Source organism: Haematobia irritans, chromosome 5 (assembly GCF_050003625.1).
Source record: "Haematobia irritans isolate KBUSLIRL chromosome 5, ASM5000362v1, whole genome shotgun sequence".
Classification (NCBI taxonomy): domain Eukaryota; kingdom Metazoa; phylum Arthropoda; class Insecta; order Diptera; family Muscidae; genus Haematobia; species Haematobia irritans.
Genome location: NC_134401.1, coordinates 164899719 through 164915324, shown reverse-complemented (window position 1 = coordinate 164915324; position 15606 = coordinate 164899719). Strand labels below are relative to the sequence as shown.

Below are 15606 nucleotides of genomic sequence, written 5' to 3'. Positions count from 1 at the left end.
ATTTGGTAATGCCTCCATATAGACCGACTTCACTTCTTGAGGGTGTAGAAGGCGCACTGATCATGAAAATTGCTTGAAACTCAATGTAAAATTTCCAGATTTTACTTCTACCGATGTAAGATTTCAAATCAAGACGTTATTTTATAATTTTCTTGCACACTTGCAAGAGATGTTAATGATTCCTCTAAAACTCAAACAAAAATGGTTCTTATAAATCCAGAATCTGATATAGTCCTCATAGGTGAAATCTTTAAATTTATCTTCGGGAAGTGTCCTCAAATCCTCAAGCCCTCCTGAAATTTCAAAGGAAACCCTAATATTTGGCTCATGGTGGTGGGTATTTAAGATTCGGCCCGGCCGAACTTAGTGCTGTATATACTTGTTTTATTTGTTTCATGATTAATGCTTTCAATATTTGGTGCCTCTATATTCGCACCTTCGCAAAAGACAACACCTTGAACAATTAGCAAAATAATTTTCTAAATTTAACATTTGTATATAAATTAATAAAAACTAAATAAAACTCATGTTATCATTTCAAGTGCTCTAAAATATTTCGAAAAAAAACCAAGTGCTCATATTAAATGAAATTAAATTAAAGTTATAAAATGTGTGGGTAATTAAACGATTAAATAAAAAAACAATACGAAAATTAAAAAACAACAATGTAAATGTGCTTTAAAGAACAACAACAACCCCAAAACAAAACCAAAATCCCAAATACGCTTATAAATGCCACAGCATCTGATGATAATGGACCACCAAAAACAATGTTGAATAACGAAATTTAGCAAACGCAACAGTGATTAACTCAAACAAGCAGCAGCCGCCGAAAAAAATGGGGGATCATACACCACAACCACCACCACCTCCAGATAATAAATCCAACAATGCTGATGATAAACAAAGTGAGGCCGGTGCTGGCAGCACCACCAATCAAGAATTTCGACAAAACCACCCACAACCTCAGCAGGTGAGACCACCAATGCCTCATGAACTAACTGCCGAATGGACTGTTAGGGCTCAACTGCGTTTTGCCCGTGCTGGTGAAACGGTACGCAAAGATTTCAGTACCAATGATCCAATTAATCCAGTACGTGTTGTCTACAAATGGTCTACATTAGATGAAGATGGCAATGCAATGGATGAAGGTCAAAATGATAAACATTCGGATGTTTTCAAAAGAAATTCATCGAGATCATCTGGATATTCTCATGATCCGGGAAAGGTAGGTTTTCGATATGAAAGCTTTTCGGAAGTTGAAAAAAATGTTGGACTGAAAAATCATTTTCTAGGAATTTATTTCATTTCTACACGAAATTTTCTCAAAATTTCATTTCTGTAGGAAATTTTATCAAAAATTTCACTTCTATAGGAAATTTTGTCAAAACTTCATTTCTATAGGAAATTTTATCAAAATTTCATTTCTATAGGAAATTTGGCAAAATTTTATTTCTATAGATTTTTTTTTTTTCACAAATTCCTTTCTATAGAAAATTTTGTAAAAATTTGATTTTTATAAGAAAATTTGTCAAAATTTCACTTCTATACGAAATTTGATTAAAATGTATTTTCTATAGGAAAATTTGTCAAAATTTCATTTCTATAGAAAATTTTGTCAAAATTTTATTTTTTTTTGGTTAATTTTTTTTTATATAAAATTTTGTTAAAATTTTATTTCTATAGGAAATTTTGTCGAAATTTCATTTCTATAGGAAATTTTGTCAAAATTTCATTTCTATAGGAAATTTCGTTTCATTTCTATAGGAAATTTTGTCAAAATTTCATTTCTATAGGAAATTTTGTCAAAATTTCATTTCTATAGGAAATTTTGTCAAAATTTCATTTCTATAGGAAATTTTGTCAAAATTTCATTTCTATAGGAAATTTTGTCAAAATTTCATTTCTATAGGAAATATTATCAAAATTTCATTTCTATAGGAAATTTTATCAAAATTTCATTTCTATAGGAAATTTTATCAAAATTTCATTTCTATAGGAAATTTTCATTTTTGTCAAATTTTCATTTCTATAGAAAATTTTGTCAAAATCTCATTTCTATGGGAAATTTCATCGAAATTTTATTTCTGTAGGAAATTTTGTCAAATTTTTATTTCTATTGGACATTTTGTCAAAATTTCATGTCTATAGGAAATTTTTTCAAAATTTCATTTCTATAGGAAATTTTGTCAAAACTTCATTTCTATTGGAAATTTTATCAAAATTTCATTTCTATAGGAAATTTGGCAAAATTTTATTTCTATAGAAATTTTTTTTCACAAATTCCTTTCTATAGAAAATTTTGTAAAAATTTGATTTTTATAAGAAAATTTGTCAAAATTTCACTTCTATACGAAATTTTATTAAAATGTATTTTCTATAGGAAAATTTGTCAAAATTTCATTTCTATAGAAAATTTTGTCAAAATTTTATTTTTTTGGTTAATTTTTTTTTTATATAAAATTTTGTTAAAATTTTATTTCTATAGGAAATTTTGTCGAATTTTTGTCAAAATTTCATTTCTATAGGAAATTTTGTTTCATTTCTATAGGAAATTTTGTCAAATCATTTCTATAGGAAATTTTGTCAAAATTTCATTTCTATAGGAAATTTTATCAAAATTTCATTTCTATAGGAAATTTTCATTTTTGTCAAATTTTCATTTCTATAGAAAATTTTGTCAAAATCTCATTTCTATGGGAAATTTCATCGAAATTTTATTTCTGTAGGAAATTTTGTCAAATTTTTATTTCTATTGGACATTTTGTAAAAATTTCATGTCTATAGGAAATTTTTTCAAAATTTCATTTCTATAGGAAATTTTGTCAAAATTTCATTTCTATAGGAAATTTTGTCAAAATTGCATTTCTATAGGATTTTTTTTTCAAACTTTCATTTCTATAGGAAATTTTGTCAAAATTTCATTTCTATAGAAAATGTTGTTAAAATTTTCTTTCTATAGAAAATGTTGTTAAAATTTCATTTCTATAGGAAACTTTTTCAAAATTTCATTTCTATAGAAAATGTTGTTAAAATTTCATTTCTATAGGAAACTTTTCCAAATTTCATTTCTATAGAAAATGTTGTTAAAATTTCATTGCTATAGGAAATTTTTTCAAAATTTCATTGCTATAGGTAATTTTTTCAAAATTTCATTGTTATAGGCAATTTTTTCAAAATTTCATTGTTATAGGCAATTTTTTAAAAATTTCATTTCTTTAGGAATTTTTTTTTTCAAAATTTCATTTCTTTAGGAAATTTTTTCAAAATTTCGTTTCTATTGGAAATTTTGTAGGAAATTTTGTAAAAATTTCATTTCTATAGGAAATTTAAAAAAAAAAAAATCATTACTATAGGAAATTTTAAAAAAATTTCATTTCTTTGTCAAGATATCATTTCTATAGAAAAATTTATCAAAATTTTATTTCTATAGAAAATTTTGTCAAAATTGCATTTCTATAGGAAATTCTGTCAAAATTTCCTGCAATCAGAAATTTTATCGAAATATTATGTCCAACATTTTTAGACACAACTTCCATATTTAAAACTTTCCAAGAATCCGGTTTTTACATAACAAAAATTCCAGGAAAAATCCCGTAATGGCTGCCGTAAAGAGGAAAGTTTTCGTTCAACTGCATCATCAACAACCTGCTATGGTGGAGCTGATTCGGCCTTTAGTGGTTCGAATACTTCAAATCGTAAAAGAAAATCCGATCCCAATAAAACTCAAGAAGACGGAGAAGATGATACGGCTACCTCCACACCGTATTATGGGACAAGATGTCGCAGTACCTGTAATATCATTGTTTCAGCAGTGGCTGACTTTTTGCCACCGCCAGGACATAATATTGACGAAGTCGATGATAATGAGGTGGCCAGACATATGAGTCGAAGTTTGATTAGAGAAGAAGAACCCGATCCGTTTGTATTCAATACCACGGCCTGCTATACAGTCGTACCAGAAAAGGTAAATGGGGAAATTTCGATAAATCCCTCAAAACAATACAGGAGTAAACACTTTTTTCCATTGGCTTATTCACCATTAGGTTTTTTTTTCGATCAGGGAAATTGTCATAAAAAATTTATGGTTTTTTAAATAATCAAAAGATTTTACTTTTCGCAAATTTCATGTCCGGATAGTAAAGATTTCCATGTCAAATGAATCATGGAATAAAACTTAATTTCGGGATGTGCTGCTGGCTTTGAAGGCACCGCCATACATGTTTTATATGTTTTACTGTCACTTTCTAAATTATGAGGCGTTTTATCCGCAACACGAGCAACTGACAATAATTTAATCCTACAGAAGCAGCAGCACGCGGGACACCTCAAAGCATATGAACGCGTGACCTATGTTCCCCATTTAATAGAGTCGCCCAATTGTTAACTTATTTTTCATTTCGCATACGCATGAGAAACTCAATTACGAGTAAATGGCCGCTCATTGGTTTATATGAAATTGCTAATGATGTATAAATCATTTGGCCACCTCCTCCCCTGACAGACTGCCTGGCGGTTGACGTCTTCCCGTGCTACATTACTAACCATGTGGATCTATTTTTTTCGTTGGTTTTTTTGTGTAGTTCATATCTGAGCTATTTTTAAATATTTGCGAATCATGATAAACCACCACAAAAAATTGTTCTTTTGCACATCGATGCCGGTGATGATGCTAAGCATGCCATTTATAGGTCATTCACATGCATTCGACTTTTAATATGACGAGAAAATACCCAAAAAATAATTGTGGCAAAAGTGGCGAATAAAAACCTTAAATATAAATGAAGACCAACATAGTCTAAAATCTGCACCTGTACAATTTATTAAAAATTTCAGCGAACGTAGACAAGATACCCAAAAATAACATGGTAACCTCATTACGGTTGGAATCTCATGGAGAATGTCCGTCCTTAGAAAAAATTAAAATAGCAAAGAAATTAAAATAATAAATTTTATTTCTATAGAAAATTTTGCCAAAATTTTATTTCTAAAGAAAATTTTATTTCTATGGAAAATTTTGTCAAAATTTTATTTCTATAGGAAATTTTTTCAAAATTTTATTTCTATAGGAAATTTTGTCAAAATTTTATTTCTATAGGAAATTTTGTCAAAATTTTATTTCTATAGAAAATTTTGTAAAATTTTTATTTCTATAGAATATTTTGTCAACATTTTATTTCCGTAGAAAATTTTGTCAAAATTTTATTTCCGTAGAAATTTTTTTGTCAATTTTGTCAACATTTTAGAAATTTTTGTCAAAATTTTATTTCTATAGAAAATTTTGTCAATCTTTTTCTTCTATAGAAGATTTTGTCAAAATTTTATTTTTATAGAAAATGTTGTTAAAATTTTATTTCTATAGAAAATTTTGTCAAAATTTTATTTCTATAGAAAATTTTTTCAAAATTTTATTTCTATAGAAAATTTTGTCAAAATTTTATTTCTATAGAAAATTTTCTCAAAATTTTATTACTATAAAAAACTTTGTAAATTTTTTTTTCTATAGAAAATTTTGTTAAAATTTTATTTCTATAGAAAATTTTGTCAAAATTTGATTTCTTTAGAAAATTTTGTCAAAATTTTATTTCTATAAAAAATTTTGGCAAATTTTTATTTCTATAGAACATTTTGTCAAAATTTTATTTCTATAGAAAATTTTGTCAAAATTTTATTTCTATAGAAAATTTTGTCAAAATTTTATTTCTATAGAAAATTTTGTCAAAATTTTATTTCTATAGAAAATTTTGTCAACATTTTATATCTCCAGAAAATTTTGTCAACATTTTAGTTCTAAGGAAATTTTCTTAAAATTTTATTTCTATAGAAAATTTTCTCGAAGTTTTATTTCTATAGAAAATTTTGTCAAAATTTTATCTCTATAGAAAATTCTGTCAAAATTTTATTTCTATAGAAAATTTTGTCAAAATTTTATTTCTGTAGAAAATTTTTGTTAAAATTTTATTTCTATAGAAAATTGCTCTCGAAATATTATTTCTATAGAAAATTTTGTTAAAATTTTATTTCTATAGAAAATTTTGTTAAAATTTTATTTCTATAGAAAATTTTGTCAAAATTTTATTTCTATAGAAAATTTTGTCAAAATTTTATTTCTATAGAAATTTTTTGTAAAAATTTTATTACTATAAAAAAACTTTGTAAAATTTTTATTTCTATAGAAAATTTTGTCAATATTTTATTTCTAAGGAATTTTTCTTAAAATTATATTTCTATAGAAAATTTTTACAAAATTTTATTTCTATAGAAAATTTTGTCAAAATTTTATTTCTATAGAATATTTTGTCAAAATTTTATTTCTATAGAAAATTTCTCTAGAAACTTTATGTCTATAGAAAATTTTGTCAAAATTTTATTTCTATAGAAAATTTTTTAAAAAATTTATTTCTAAAGAAAATTTTGTCGATATTTTATTTCTATAGAAAATTTCTCTCGAAATTTTATTTCTATAGAAAATTTCTCTCGAAATTTAATTTCTATAGAAAATTTTGTCAACAATAACAAAACAAAACGAATGAAAGAAAGAAGAGGAAGCACGCTCAAAATAAAACCCAGCCAACTTCATTCAAATCGATGATTTGACGGTGGCAAAGGAAAAGAGAGATGCTAGTACGAATTTATTTCGGCAAAAGCCGGCTATCAATGTAAAACCTTTTTTCGGAGGGTTCAAGTGTGGTTTATTGTTGGGTTTAATGAACTGCCTGAATTTATTCTGATAATTGGTTGATAGTTTTGCTGCAAGTAGAGGATGCTGATGAGGAATGTGGTAATTCCGAAACGTGCGTCCATTCTTTTCCTCTGTTGGTTAAGCTACACTTGTAGTTTAGTCAATGTATGGTTTTAAGCTGAAATAAAAAAACAACAAAATTTTATTTCTGTAGAAAATTTTGTCAAAATTGTATTCCTATAGAAATTTTTGTCAAAATTGTATTCCTATAGAAATTTTTGTCTAAATTTTATTTCTATAGAAAATTTTGTAAAAATTTTATTTCTATCGAAAATTTTGTCAAAATTTTATTTCTATAGAAAATTTTGTCAAAATTTTATTTTTATAGAAAATTTTGTAAAAATTTTATTTCTATAGAAAATTTTTTAAAAATTTCACTTCTATAGAAAATTTTTTCAAAATTTTATTTCGATAGAAAATTTTGTCAAAATTTTATTTCTATAGAAAATTTTGTCAAGATTTTATTTCGATAGAAAATGTTGTCAAAATTTTATTTCTGTAGAAAATTTTGTCAAAATTTCATTTCTATAGAAAATTTTGTCAAAATTTCTTTTCTATAGAAAATTTTGTCAAAATTTTACTACTCATCGCTACTTACCAACCGTTTCGGAAATAGTCGACAATAACAAAAATATCGGAAATCGAAATCGCCCATGAATTGCCTATTATCGTTATTTGCCAATGGAGAAAAGTGTTACCCTGATTTCTTGTTTCTTTGTCGTCATGGAAATTCCAAAAATTACATATTCCCTTTCCCCCTCCTTAGTCCTTTGAAGAGGATCCTTATTCACAGACACCAAGGTCACAGACCTACTCCATGCCAGGTAAAATTCTAAATCTACGAGATGCCATATGCCAGACTAGCGATACGGAAACTCGATATTTTGAAGAATATGAACATAGACGCTATAAGCAATCACTAAGTCCCATGGATAGAAGGGATTCTAGAAGAGCCTATGATCAACGTAGAGCTACCACCGAGGCTCTATTGCATCCACATGGGAGCGGTGTTAACGAGGGAAACACATTTAGGGTGAGTACTCATAGCCTCTCCAGATTTCTCAAAATTTAATTTTGTTATCATTTTTTGCGTGTAGCCTTCGTATATGCCTTCGTCACCAACACCTGCATTTAAATCGGCCTCAATGCCCCGCATACCATCCATCGAAGGCGAAGATGTGTCTATGGGGGGTCCTTCGTCACATGCTTTGGGTTCATTGCCTGCCTTTATGGCCTCCAATAAGACAGTACAATCGGCCACCGATGGTCAAAAGAAACCCCGTACCGTACATATAGATGTCTATTGTACTGGCTCGGAAGATGAGGATCATGCAGATGCTGAATCCAGTTCGGAATCAGAGGATAATCGAAGACATGATCAAGAATCCAATTCGACATTTCAAACTGTATTGGATAATGAGCAAATGCGTTTGAGGCATCAACGAATGACTGGAGGAGCTATGCCCCGAAGATTGGGTGGTGGCGCTACGGTTGGTGGTCAACAGAAACAAAGCCCTGGGGCTCAGCATCAACAACAACAAACCTCAAGTGAAAGTCAAACCTTTTTGGGTAGTGATTTACAATTGGGCCAAGGCATTACCAAATCAAGCACTGCCGATGAGGTCAATGAATCCAAACAATTGCTCTTCCGTAAACACATTGGAGATCAGAGGGCCATTAAATTGGCCAATCTAAGGCAAAAATATCTAAGACAGTCTTCCGATGATGCCTTGAGTATGGGCTATCCAAGTTCGACACGGTCCACAGTACGAGATAATACCTGTAGCAGTGTATCCAGTGTTTTGGCAGGCCATGATGTAGTAGATGCCGCCAGTACCTGGAAGGAAACCGATGATAATGAAGACTATTCGTTGACGAAATCCGATAGTTTTGAATATGAAAATGCCATGGATCGTTTGAGAATACGGCAAATGGAACGTCTATGGTCCCGTAGCCATTCCAAAGAGGAGGAACCCAATCAAGGTCAAGGTCAACATCATCATCAGCCCCATAATCAGCCAGGGGCTATGCACCATCTGCAGACCATTTCCGAAGTTAATACTCCACATAGGATTTCTTCGTTTGGGGCTGGTGGTGCCCGTTTGCAAAGGGATGACACTTTGCCTTCAGAATCGGAATTCTACTCAGAAACTGATCAATCCTATGGAGCTCCAGCCCAGGAACCTATGAGATCCAATATGTCACCGATCATAACCACATCACCCACACAAGGTTTTCATCAAACTCAACATTTCTCACGAAATCGTCCAGGTTTTTTGCATTTCTTTGGCCCTCAAAATCAACCCAATCCCACAGAACAACCCCTATCAGCTCCTGTTGAGGGATCTCTATTGTATCCCAATTATCAAGCAGGCTTACAAAGATGGAAAAGTGAGACAAGAGAAAATCTCTCTGCTTCCCCGGGACCTACGCCCACGGAAAGAAGTCGCCATTCTACCCCACAACCTGCAGTGAGTCCTGTCTTTTTACGTGGAGGTAGTGAAGCTCCTCCCGCCACCACAAGTGCAACGACCTTCCCCACAACAACGCCCACACCAGTGCGTCGTCTCGATATGTTCCAAAGCACGTACAGGCAAAGTCCAGCCGCTAGTGATGCTTCTTCGGCTTTGCCACCTGCCGGATATTCCTCGGAATATTTGGATAAGGCTAGCAAATTTGGCAAGGTAGTGCCGGCCCGTAAGCCAGGCCATCATGTTGGACCCACCAAGAATCCCAATTGTTCTTGTGAAAGTTGTCAACGATGGATGGCCGAACGTTTTCAAGTACGCGGTCGTGCCTTTTCATTGGGCGAATCGACCATGCTGAAAAGAGTGAAAAAATAAATCGACGGAAAAGAGGCTTAATTCTTAGCTGAAAAATATACAACGAAGCGCTTACCAAAGAAGAGTAACCTTAACCCCAAGAAATCTTAACAATACTGCCATTACCTTAGTTTTAAGACTTAATTCTAAACAAATCACAAAAGGAATATTTTTTAATAATCAAACATATAACACTTTTTTTTGAATGCATTTAACTTTGTATAACAGTTTCGAACAAAATTACAAAATTCAATCGAGAGAAAAAAGTGAAATTTTTCACAATAAAATCAAAATTAACTCTTAAGGTAAAAAATACTCCTGTTCCTATACTTAGACGATATTGATACAAAATAAAAAAAAACTCAATAAAATAAATAAACCATAAACAAAATGGAGTCTCTAAATATTTTCTATTCTATCAAGGTCTAGTAATAGCTAAGAGGGTTCAGTCCAAAGTACGGACTCTATCTCTTTTTTAGGTTATGTCTCAACAATTGTCTTTAAAATGTGGGACTATAAAGGTTGGTACCCAATGTTGCGAAATCAAGAGCCTTATATATTTTTTTTATCATTATTCTTATACTACTTTTAATAGGTTCATGGAGTCGGAGTCTAATTGTCTTTAGTTTTAGGAAGCGAAAAGGTCGCGGTTCAATTATCATGCCAAGATAATTAAAATCAGTTCAAACAGAATTCCATGATAATTAGAATTGACATCGAAACCGATTTAAGCTTGTTGTTAAATGAGATTATTTCAAGATGTGGAAGGTATGGGATTCGATTCGCTCAGACTATAAAAAGAATCTGCATGATTACCTAAGTCGTATTGTCAGTCCAGAACAAAATCGACAGAAATTGTTTGGTTAAGGATTGTGGATCCACAGGTGCTGAACTTCCCTCTTTTAAACGAATGCTAATAAAGTGGTCGATCTTATTCAAAAAGAATTCGAAATTGGCTTTCTAAACATTTCTCTATAGATTCAGAGAGATCTGGTGGTGTCCGAACGGCGTTTAACATTGGGTTGAAATCATTTAGAGAAACTTTGGATCAATCTGAAATGTGACCAGCATTTCTGTGAGAGAATAATCCACTGCAGAAAACTTTTTGGTGGTCGGTCGAAGCTGGGATTTAACCAGGACTTATGTGAGCAAAGTGGGGATGCTATCTATTGTACCACGGTGGCTTCTTGATGTTGTTTTAATAGTTTTTAATGTAGTTTCGTCCATTTTGTTCTATGATTTGGTAGTTCAGTTATTATCCAGATCAAGGAACTCCGCCACAAGGATGGGATGTGTCCAGAGTGATCTGGTGCTGAGACGTGTAGATTTAGCTGGGCAAGCGGAAAGGTGACGAGTTTTATGTGGCCCTTGATTACAGATGGGACACACGTCAGCTATGCTGCTATCAATCACTGATAGTTAGGAATTGAGGCAGCTGCAATCCCACGGCGGCGGGTTCTTTGTACCGATTTCCTGCCTGAACCAGATGTCCGATTTAAAAGGTTCCAGAAAGCGAATTTCCACCCTATTTACAAAATGGAAATTTTGAAGGTTTCTGCGATAGAAGCTTCAGGAGGAGTTTCAGTATTGAAACAGGCTGGAAGCTAAAGAGCAGTGCTGGGGAGACACCCTGTCGCCCTTCATAGGACATTGTCCTGGCAATGTCCCCTGCACATCGCCATTGCGGCGGTGGGTGTTAGATTGAAACTGAGACCACTGAACCCATGATCCTATGTGAGCAAGGCGTCCACACTAACCACTACACTTCGGTGGCTGCTATTTCTCTGGTCTTCCTTGAGTGAAACCCTGTCGCACTTCATAGGACATTGTCCTGGCAAATCGGAAGGTTATACCACTGCATATCGCTCTTACGGTGGGAGTTAGATCGAAGCTGAGAGTATTGAACACATGATCCTTTGTGTGCAAGGCGACCACGCTAATGACTGCACTTCGTTGACTCTCTGATCTTACTTGAAGCCAATATTTTCCTGGTCTTCCTTGAGTGATTACCTTTTTTTTCAGTGCTAGGAATAATGGTTGCACTCCGAGATCAGGATTAACGTGATATTAGACCACTGATGCATGTTTAAAAACTCAGATTTTCTGCCAGAACCAGATGTCCGATTTAAAAGGTTGCAGAAAGCGAATTTCCACCCTATTTACAAAATGGTAATTTTGATGGTTTCTGTGAATGGGTATCAGGAGTTTCAGTTTTGCAACAAGCAGGAAACATAAAGAGCAGTGGTGGGTAGAAACCCTGTCAAAGGTTATATCACTTGCACATCGCCGTTATGGTGGGAGTTACATCGAAGCTGAGAGTATTGAACACATGATCCTTTGTGCGCAAGGCAACCACGCTAATGACTGCACTTCGTTGACTCTCTGATCTTACTTGGAGCCAATATTTTCCTGGTCTTCCTTGATTGATTACGTCTCTCCAGTGCTATGAACAATGGTCGAACTCCGAGATCAGGATTAACATAATACCAGTCCACTGATGCATGTTTAAACAGCTCTGACTTCCTACCTAAACCAGAGGACCGAAATTGGATTTTGACGCTATTCACAAAATGATAATTGGAAAGGTTTCTGCGATAGAAACTCAGTTTTTAAACAAGAAGGAAGCATAAAGAGCAGTGCTGGGGAAACACCCGGTCGCACTTCATGTACATTAGCCTGGTAAATCGGAGTCTTTCCACTGCACATCGCCCTTGCGCTGCATAGTTCACCTCTGAGCAGCATATTGCCAACAGGTTCTTTGAGGACCTTATTCCTATCTGGGAGCTATTAAATGTGACCCCAGTGTGGCTATTGACAACAGTATAACATACATGGAGGTCACCTTATGCCCTAGACACCATCCCGCTAGCAGGTCCTTCGTGGACCTTATTCCTATCTGGGAGCTATTAAATGTGACCCCATTGTGGCTATTGACGATAGTATACATGAAGGTCACCCTATGCCCTAGACATCATCCCGCCCTGGTGGACCTGATTGTTCCACTCCATTTGATTTAACCCTAAATTCCGTGTACATGTACTGGCGCCCGCATATATAACTCAAATGTTGGGCCCTTTTGTTGAAGAAAAGTCGCTCAATTTTCTTGGCTACTGGTTAGAGAAAAGAGTTAGACCTATACGATAAACGAACCCAACCTAAACGAGAAAACATTTCAGTAGCGAAATCATTACCAATATTCCAAAGGGTGAGCCCGAAGATCAAAATAGTCTGAATATCGGTATGTCCGAACCTAGACGAGTCTTTGCCTGGCTTTAGCAGTGGAATTACGATCAATTTTCAACATCGATTATAACGGATGAGTCCAAAGAAGGAAAGAAGAACAGGTTCTCTACTCTCGCTATGTCCAGATAGTTCAATATCTGGACATGATTTCGTCAGCTCTAATATCCGTAATGGTAAATTGGATCGTAACGTTAGCCCGGAGATCACTAATGCGTGGAATGCCTCTCCTTGTCGCTCTATCACACTTGGGATATAAACTATCGATCGCCCCTAGGATTCAAATGTATCGTGGCGTATTGGAAAATAAAGGTAGAAAATTGACGATAGTATGCTTCCACAATGATGTCAGTGTCAGTTCTATAGGGATTGCAAAGCATACGAGTAAGGGCCGGGGTCACAAATAACTAACATTTCGAGCATCAATACCATACGGATTCAGAATTAAGAGTTAACCGAAAATTCATATCGGAACAGGAATAGAACCGATTTGGTGTTACAATCCTGGATATTTTCTTAGTCCCTCCGGAATTGCATCAAAAACCTTGAAATTCCGGCATTTGAATATTACCCACATAGGGGCACACTTTTTTGCGATGCGATCTCTTATGTAATCCATACTAAATAAAAGATAAGTGTCTTATATTCCCAAGCTATGTCTTCTCGCTTCCTTCTTTATTGGTAACCATCATGTTTGGTAAAAGACCTCAATCATGTTACCATATAATGCGAATATGTTATTAATGACACCTAATAGCTTACAACAGAAAGGGAGGAAAAGTCCTCAGTTAATAAGAGGAAATTCCCTTCCAAGTCGCCCAGATCATCGTCCCCAATATTTTCCAGTTTTTTGAATGCAGTCTCTATACTCCGGCTCCATGAACTTGTATCTATTTCACCAATTTTATTATTCCATTTTTATTAATTTGATTTCCATTTCCTCTATCCTCAATAGGCCCATGCCCGTCTATCGGAATCATCCCGCAAACTTGATCTCTTGTGTCATTCGCTGGACTTGCGGCGTCTAGACCTACCAGCTGATTCTTTGGCTGCACAACAGTTAAAAAGTGAATTGCAAACAGTGCAGCAAGCTTCATCGCCTGTCCCATTCAATTACACCTCGTTACAGACCTCCCATGCTGGTTTCTTGGGAGGTAAACCATACCAACAGGTATCCACGTTGGGTCGTTGTGCTAGCGTTACGGGTAAATTGGAAGTGCGACTCATGGGTTGCCAGGGTCTGCTGGAAGATGTGCCCGGTCGTTCACGCCGCGATAAAGATAACAACTCTAGTCCGGGCGATTTGCGTAGTTTCGTCAAGGGTGTAACCTCACGCAGCAGTTCAAAAAGTTATTCAGTCAAAGATGAAACCTCATCGGAGATTATGGCCGTTATCAAATTGGACAACACTACGGTGGCTCAAACCTCGTGGAAACCATGCTCTCAACAGGCCTGGGATCAACGTTTCTCCATCGATCTAGATCGTTCTCGTGAATTGGAAATCGGAGTGTATTGGCGTGATTGGCGTTCCTTGTGTGCCGTCAAGTTCTTACGCTTGGAAGAGTTTATTGATGATGTGCGGCATGGCATGGCTTTGCAGTTGGAACCGCAAGGTTTGCTTTTTGCCGAAATCAAATTTTTGAATCCGATGATTTCGCAAAAACCCAAATTGCAGCGCCAACGCTTGATCTTCAACAAACAGCAAGTGAAGAATATACCACGTGCCAAACAAATGAACATTAATGTGGCCACCTGGGGACGTTTGTTGAAACGCAATGCGCCCTCCAATACGAATTTGGCCGGTGGTAAAATGGCTGCCACAAATCGTGATAGTGAGTCACCCATATCACGTACCCCCTCATCGGGTACCATAGATCAGGAACCTGAACCCTATTCACCAGGAATTTTGGCCCAAAATATGCAATACGATCCGGATGCGGGTAGCAATGAGCATGTTGAAACGCCTGGTGAATGTCCCGATCCTTCGGTTTCCGGTCTAAGTGGTAAGAGGCCATTATCGATGCAAGGCATTGCTGCATTGCCACCAGAAACGCCAACATCACCATTACAACAACCAAAAAGCTCGGCTGCTGCCAATAACAATTTACACTTGAATATAACGGGGAAACACATGCAACCCAATCCCATACCGAAACCACCTACAAGTGGTTCCAAACAGAATACACCAACGGATGTTGTACCACCACCAGTACCAGCTACATCACCACCAAAATTGGATCAAGAGGTAAGTTTATCGATTATCATTGCTGTTGTCTGTTTTTATTTTGATATCAATCATACGCTCGCTATAAAAATCATGCACATTATCATTTTCTTAAGTAAACATAGGCCTCCTCATATCACAAGCATGACTATCGCATATATTATTTATTTGAGAGGAAAGTGTATGGTCTCTTGAGTATGATTTGCGCTCATAGTTTAGATTATATGAAAAGACCATGAAATTTCTCCTCTCTCTCTCTATTACTTCATATGTTATGACTTCATTATTAGATCTCTTTACTCTCTTATCATTCTCCCGCTTGATTCTCATTTACTCTCTATACTATCGTTTTGTAATACTGTCATATCAAACCCTCATTGCCGTTTTTTGTAGTATATTGAATTTTTTTGGGGCGGGATATTTTTTTTCTAAGTGTATATAAATGTGTAGTTTTGTTTTTTGTACTCCATAGAAACACAGTGAGATGTGAGAATAATGGAAATGAGGCAGGAAACAGAAAGCAAACAAGAAAGAAATGATAGAGGTTATGTCGTCTGACAAATATGACAAAAAATTAT

The 15606-nt window shown here is 34.3% G+C and overlaps 2 protein-coding genes across 15 annotated transcripts in view; both read left to right on the top strand.

Annotated features, from left to right (window-relative positions):
• Pkn (serine/threonine-protein kinase N) overlaps positions 1 to 15606 on the top strand; it is a 209851-nt gene that overhangs the window by 166988 nt on the left and 27257 nt on the right. For all 14 annotated transcript variants that reach the window (XM_075311991.1, XM_075311992.1, XM_075311993.1 and 11 more), the window contains one exon: positions 13760 to 15049. In XM_075311991.1, the coding sequence (XP_075168106.1) occupies positions 13760 to 15049 (1290 nt within the window). The remainder of the gene's footprint in view (positions 1 to 13759; positions 15050 to 15606) is intronic.
• Positions 526 to 9955, top strand: LOC142240294 (uncharacterized). The gene is made up of 4 exons (XM_075312001.1): positions 526 to 1228; positions 3587 to 3967; positions 7509 to 7775; positions 7840 to 9955. Exons 1-4 carry the CDS (start codon positions 839 to 841, stop codon positions 9583 to 9585), a joined length of 2784 nt encoding a protein of 927 aa, XP_075168116.1. The 5' UTR covers positions 526 to 838; the 3' UTR covers positions 9586 to 9955.

Excerpts from the sequence above, each read along its gene's own strand:
- LOC142240294 (XM_075312001.1), top strand. The coding sequence starts at position 839 with ATGGGGGATCATACACCACAACCACCACCACCTCCAGATAATAAATCC. Across the intron at positions 1,229-3,586 it reads ATTCTCATGATCCGGGAAAG|GAAAAATCCCGTAATGGCTG; the intron begins GTAGGTTTTCGA and ends CAAAAATTCCAG. Across the intron at positions 3,968-7,508 it reads ATACAGTCGTACCAGAAAAG|TCCTTTGAAGAGGATCCTTA; the intron begins GTAAATGGGGAA and ends CCCCCTCCTTAG.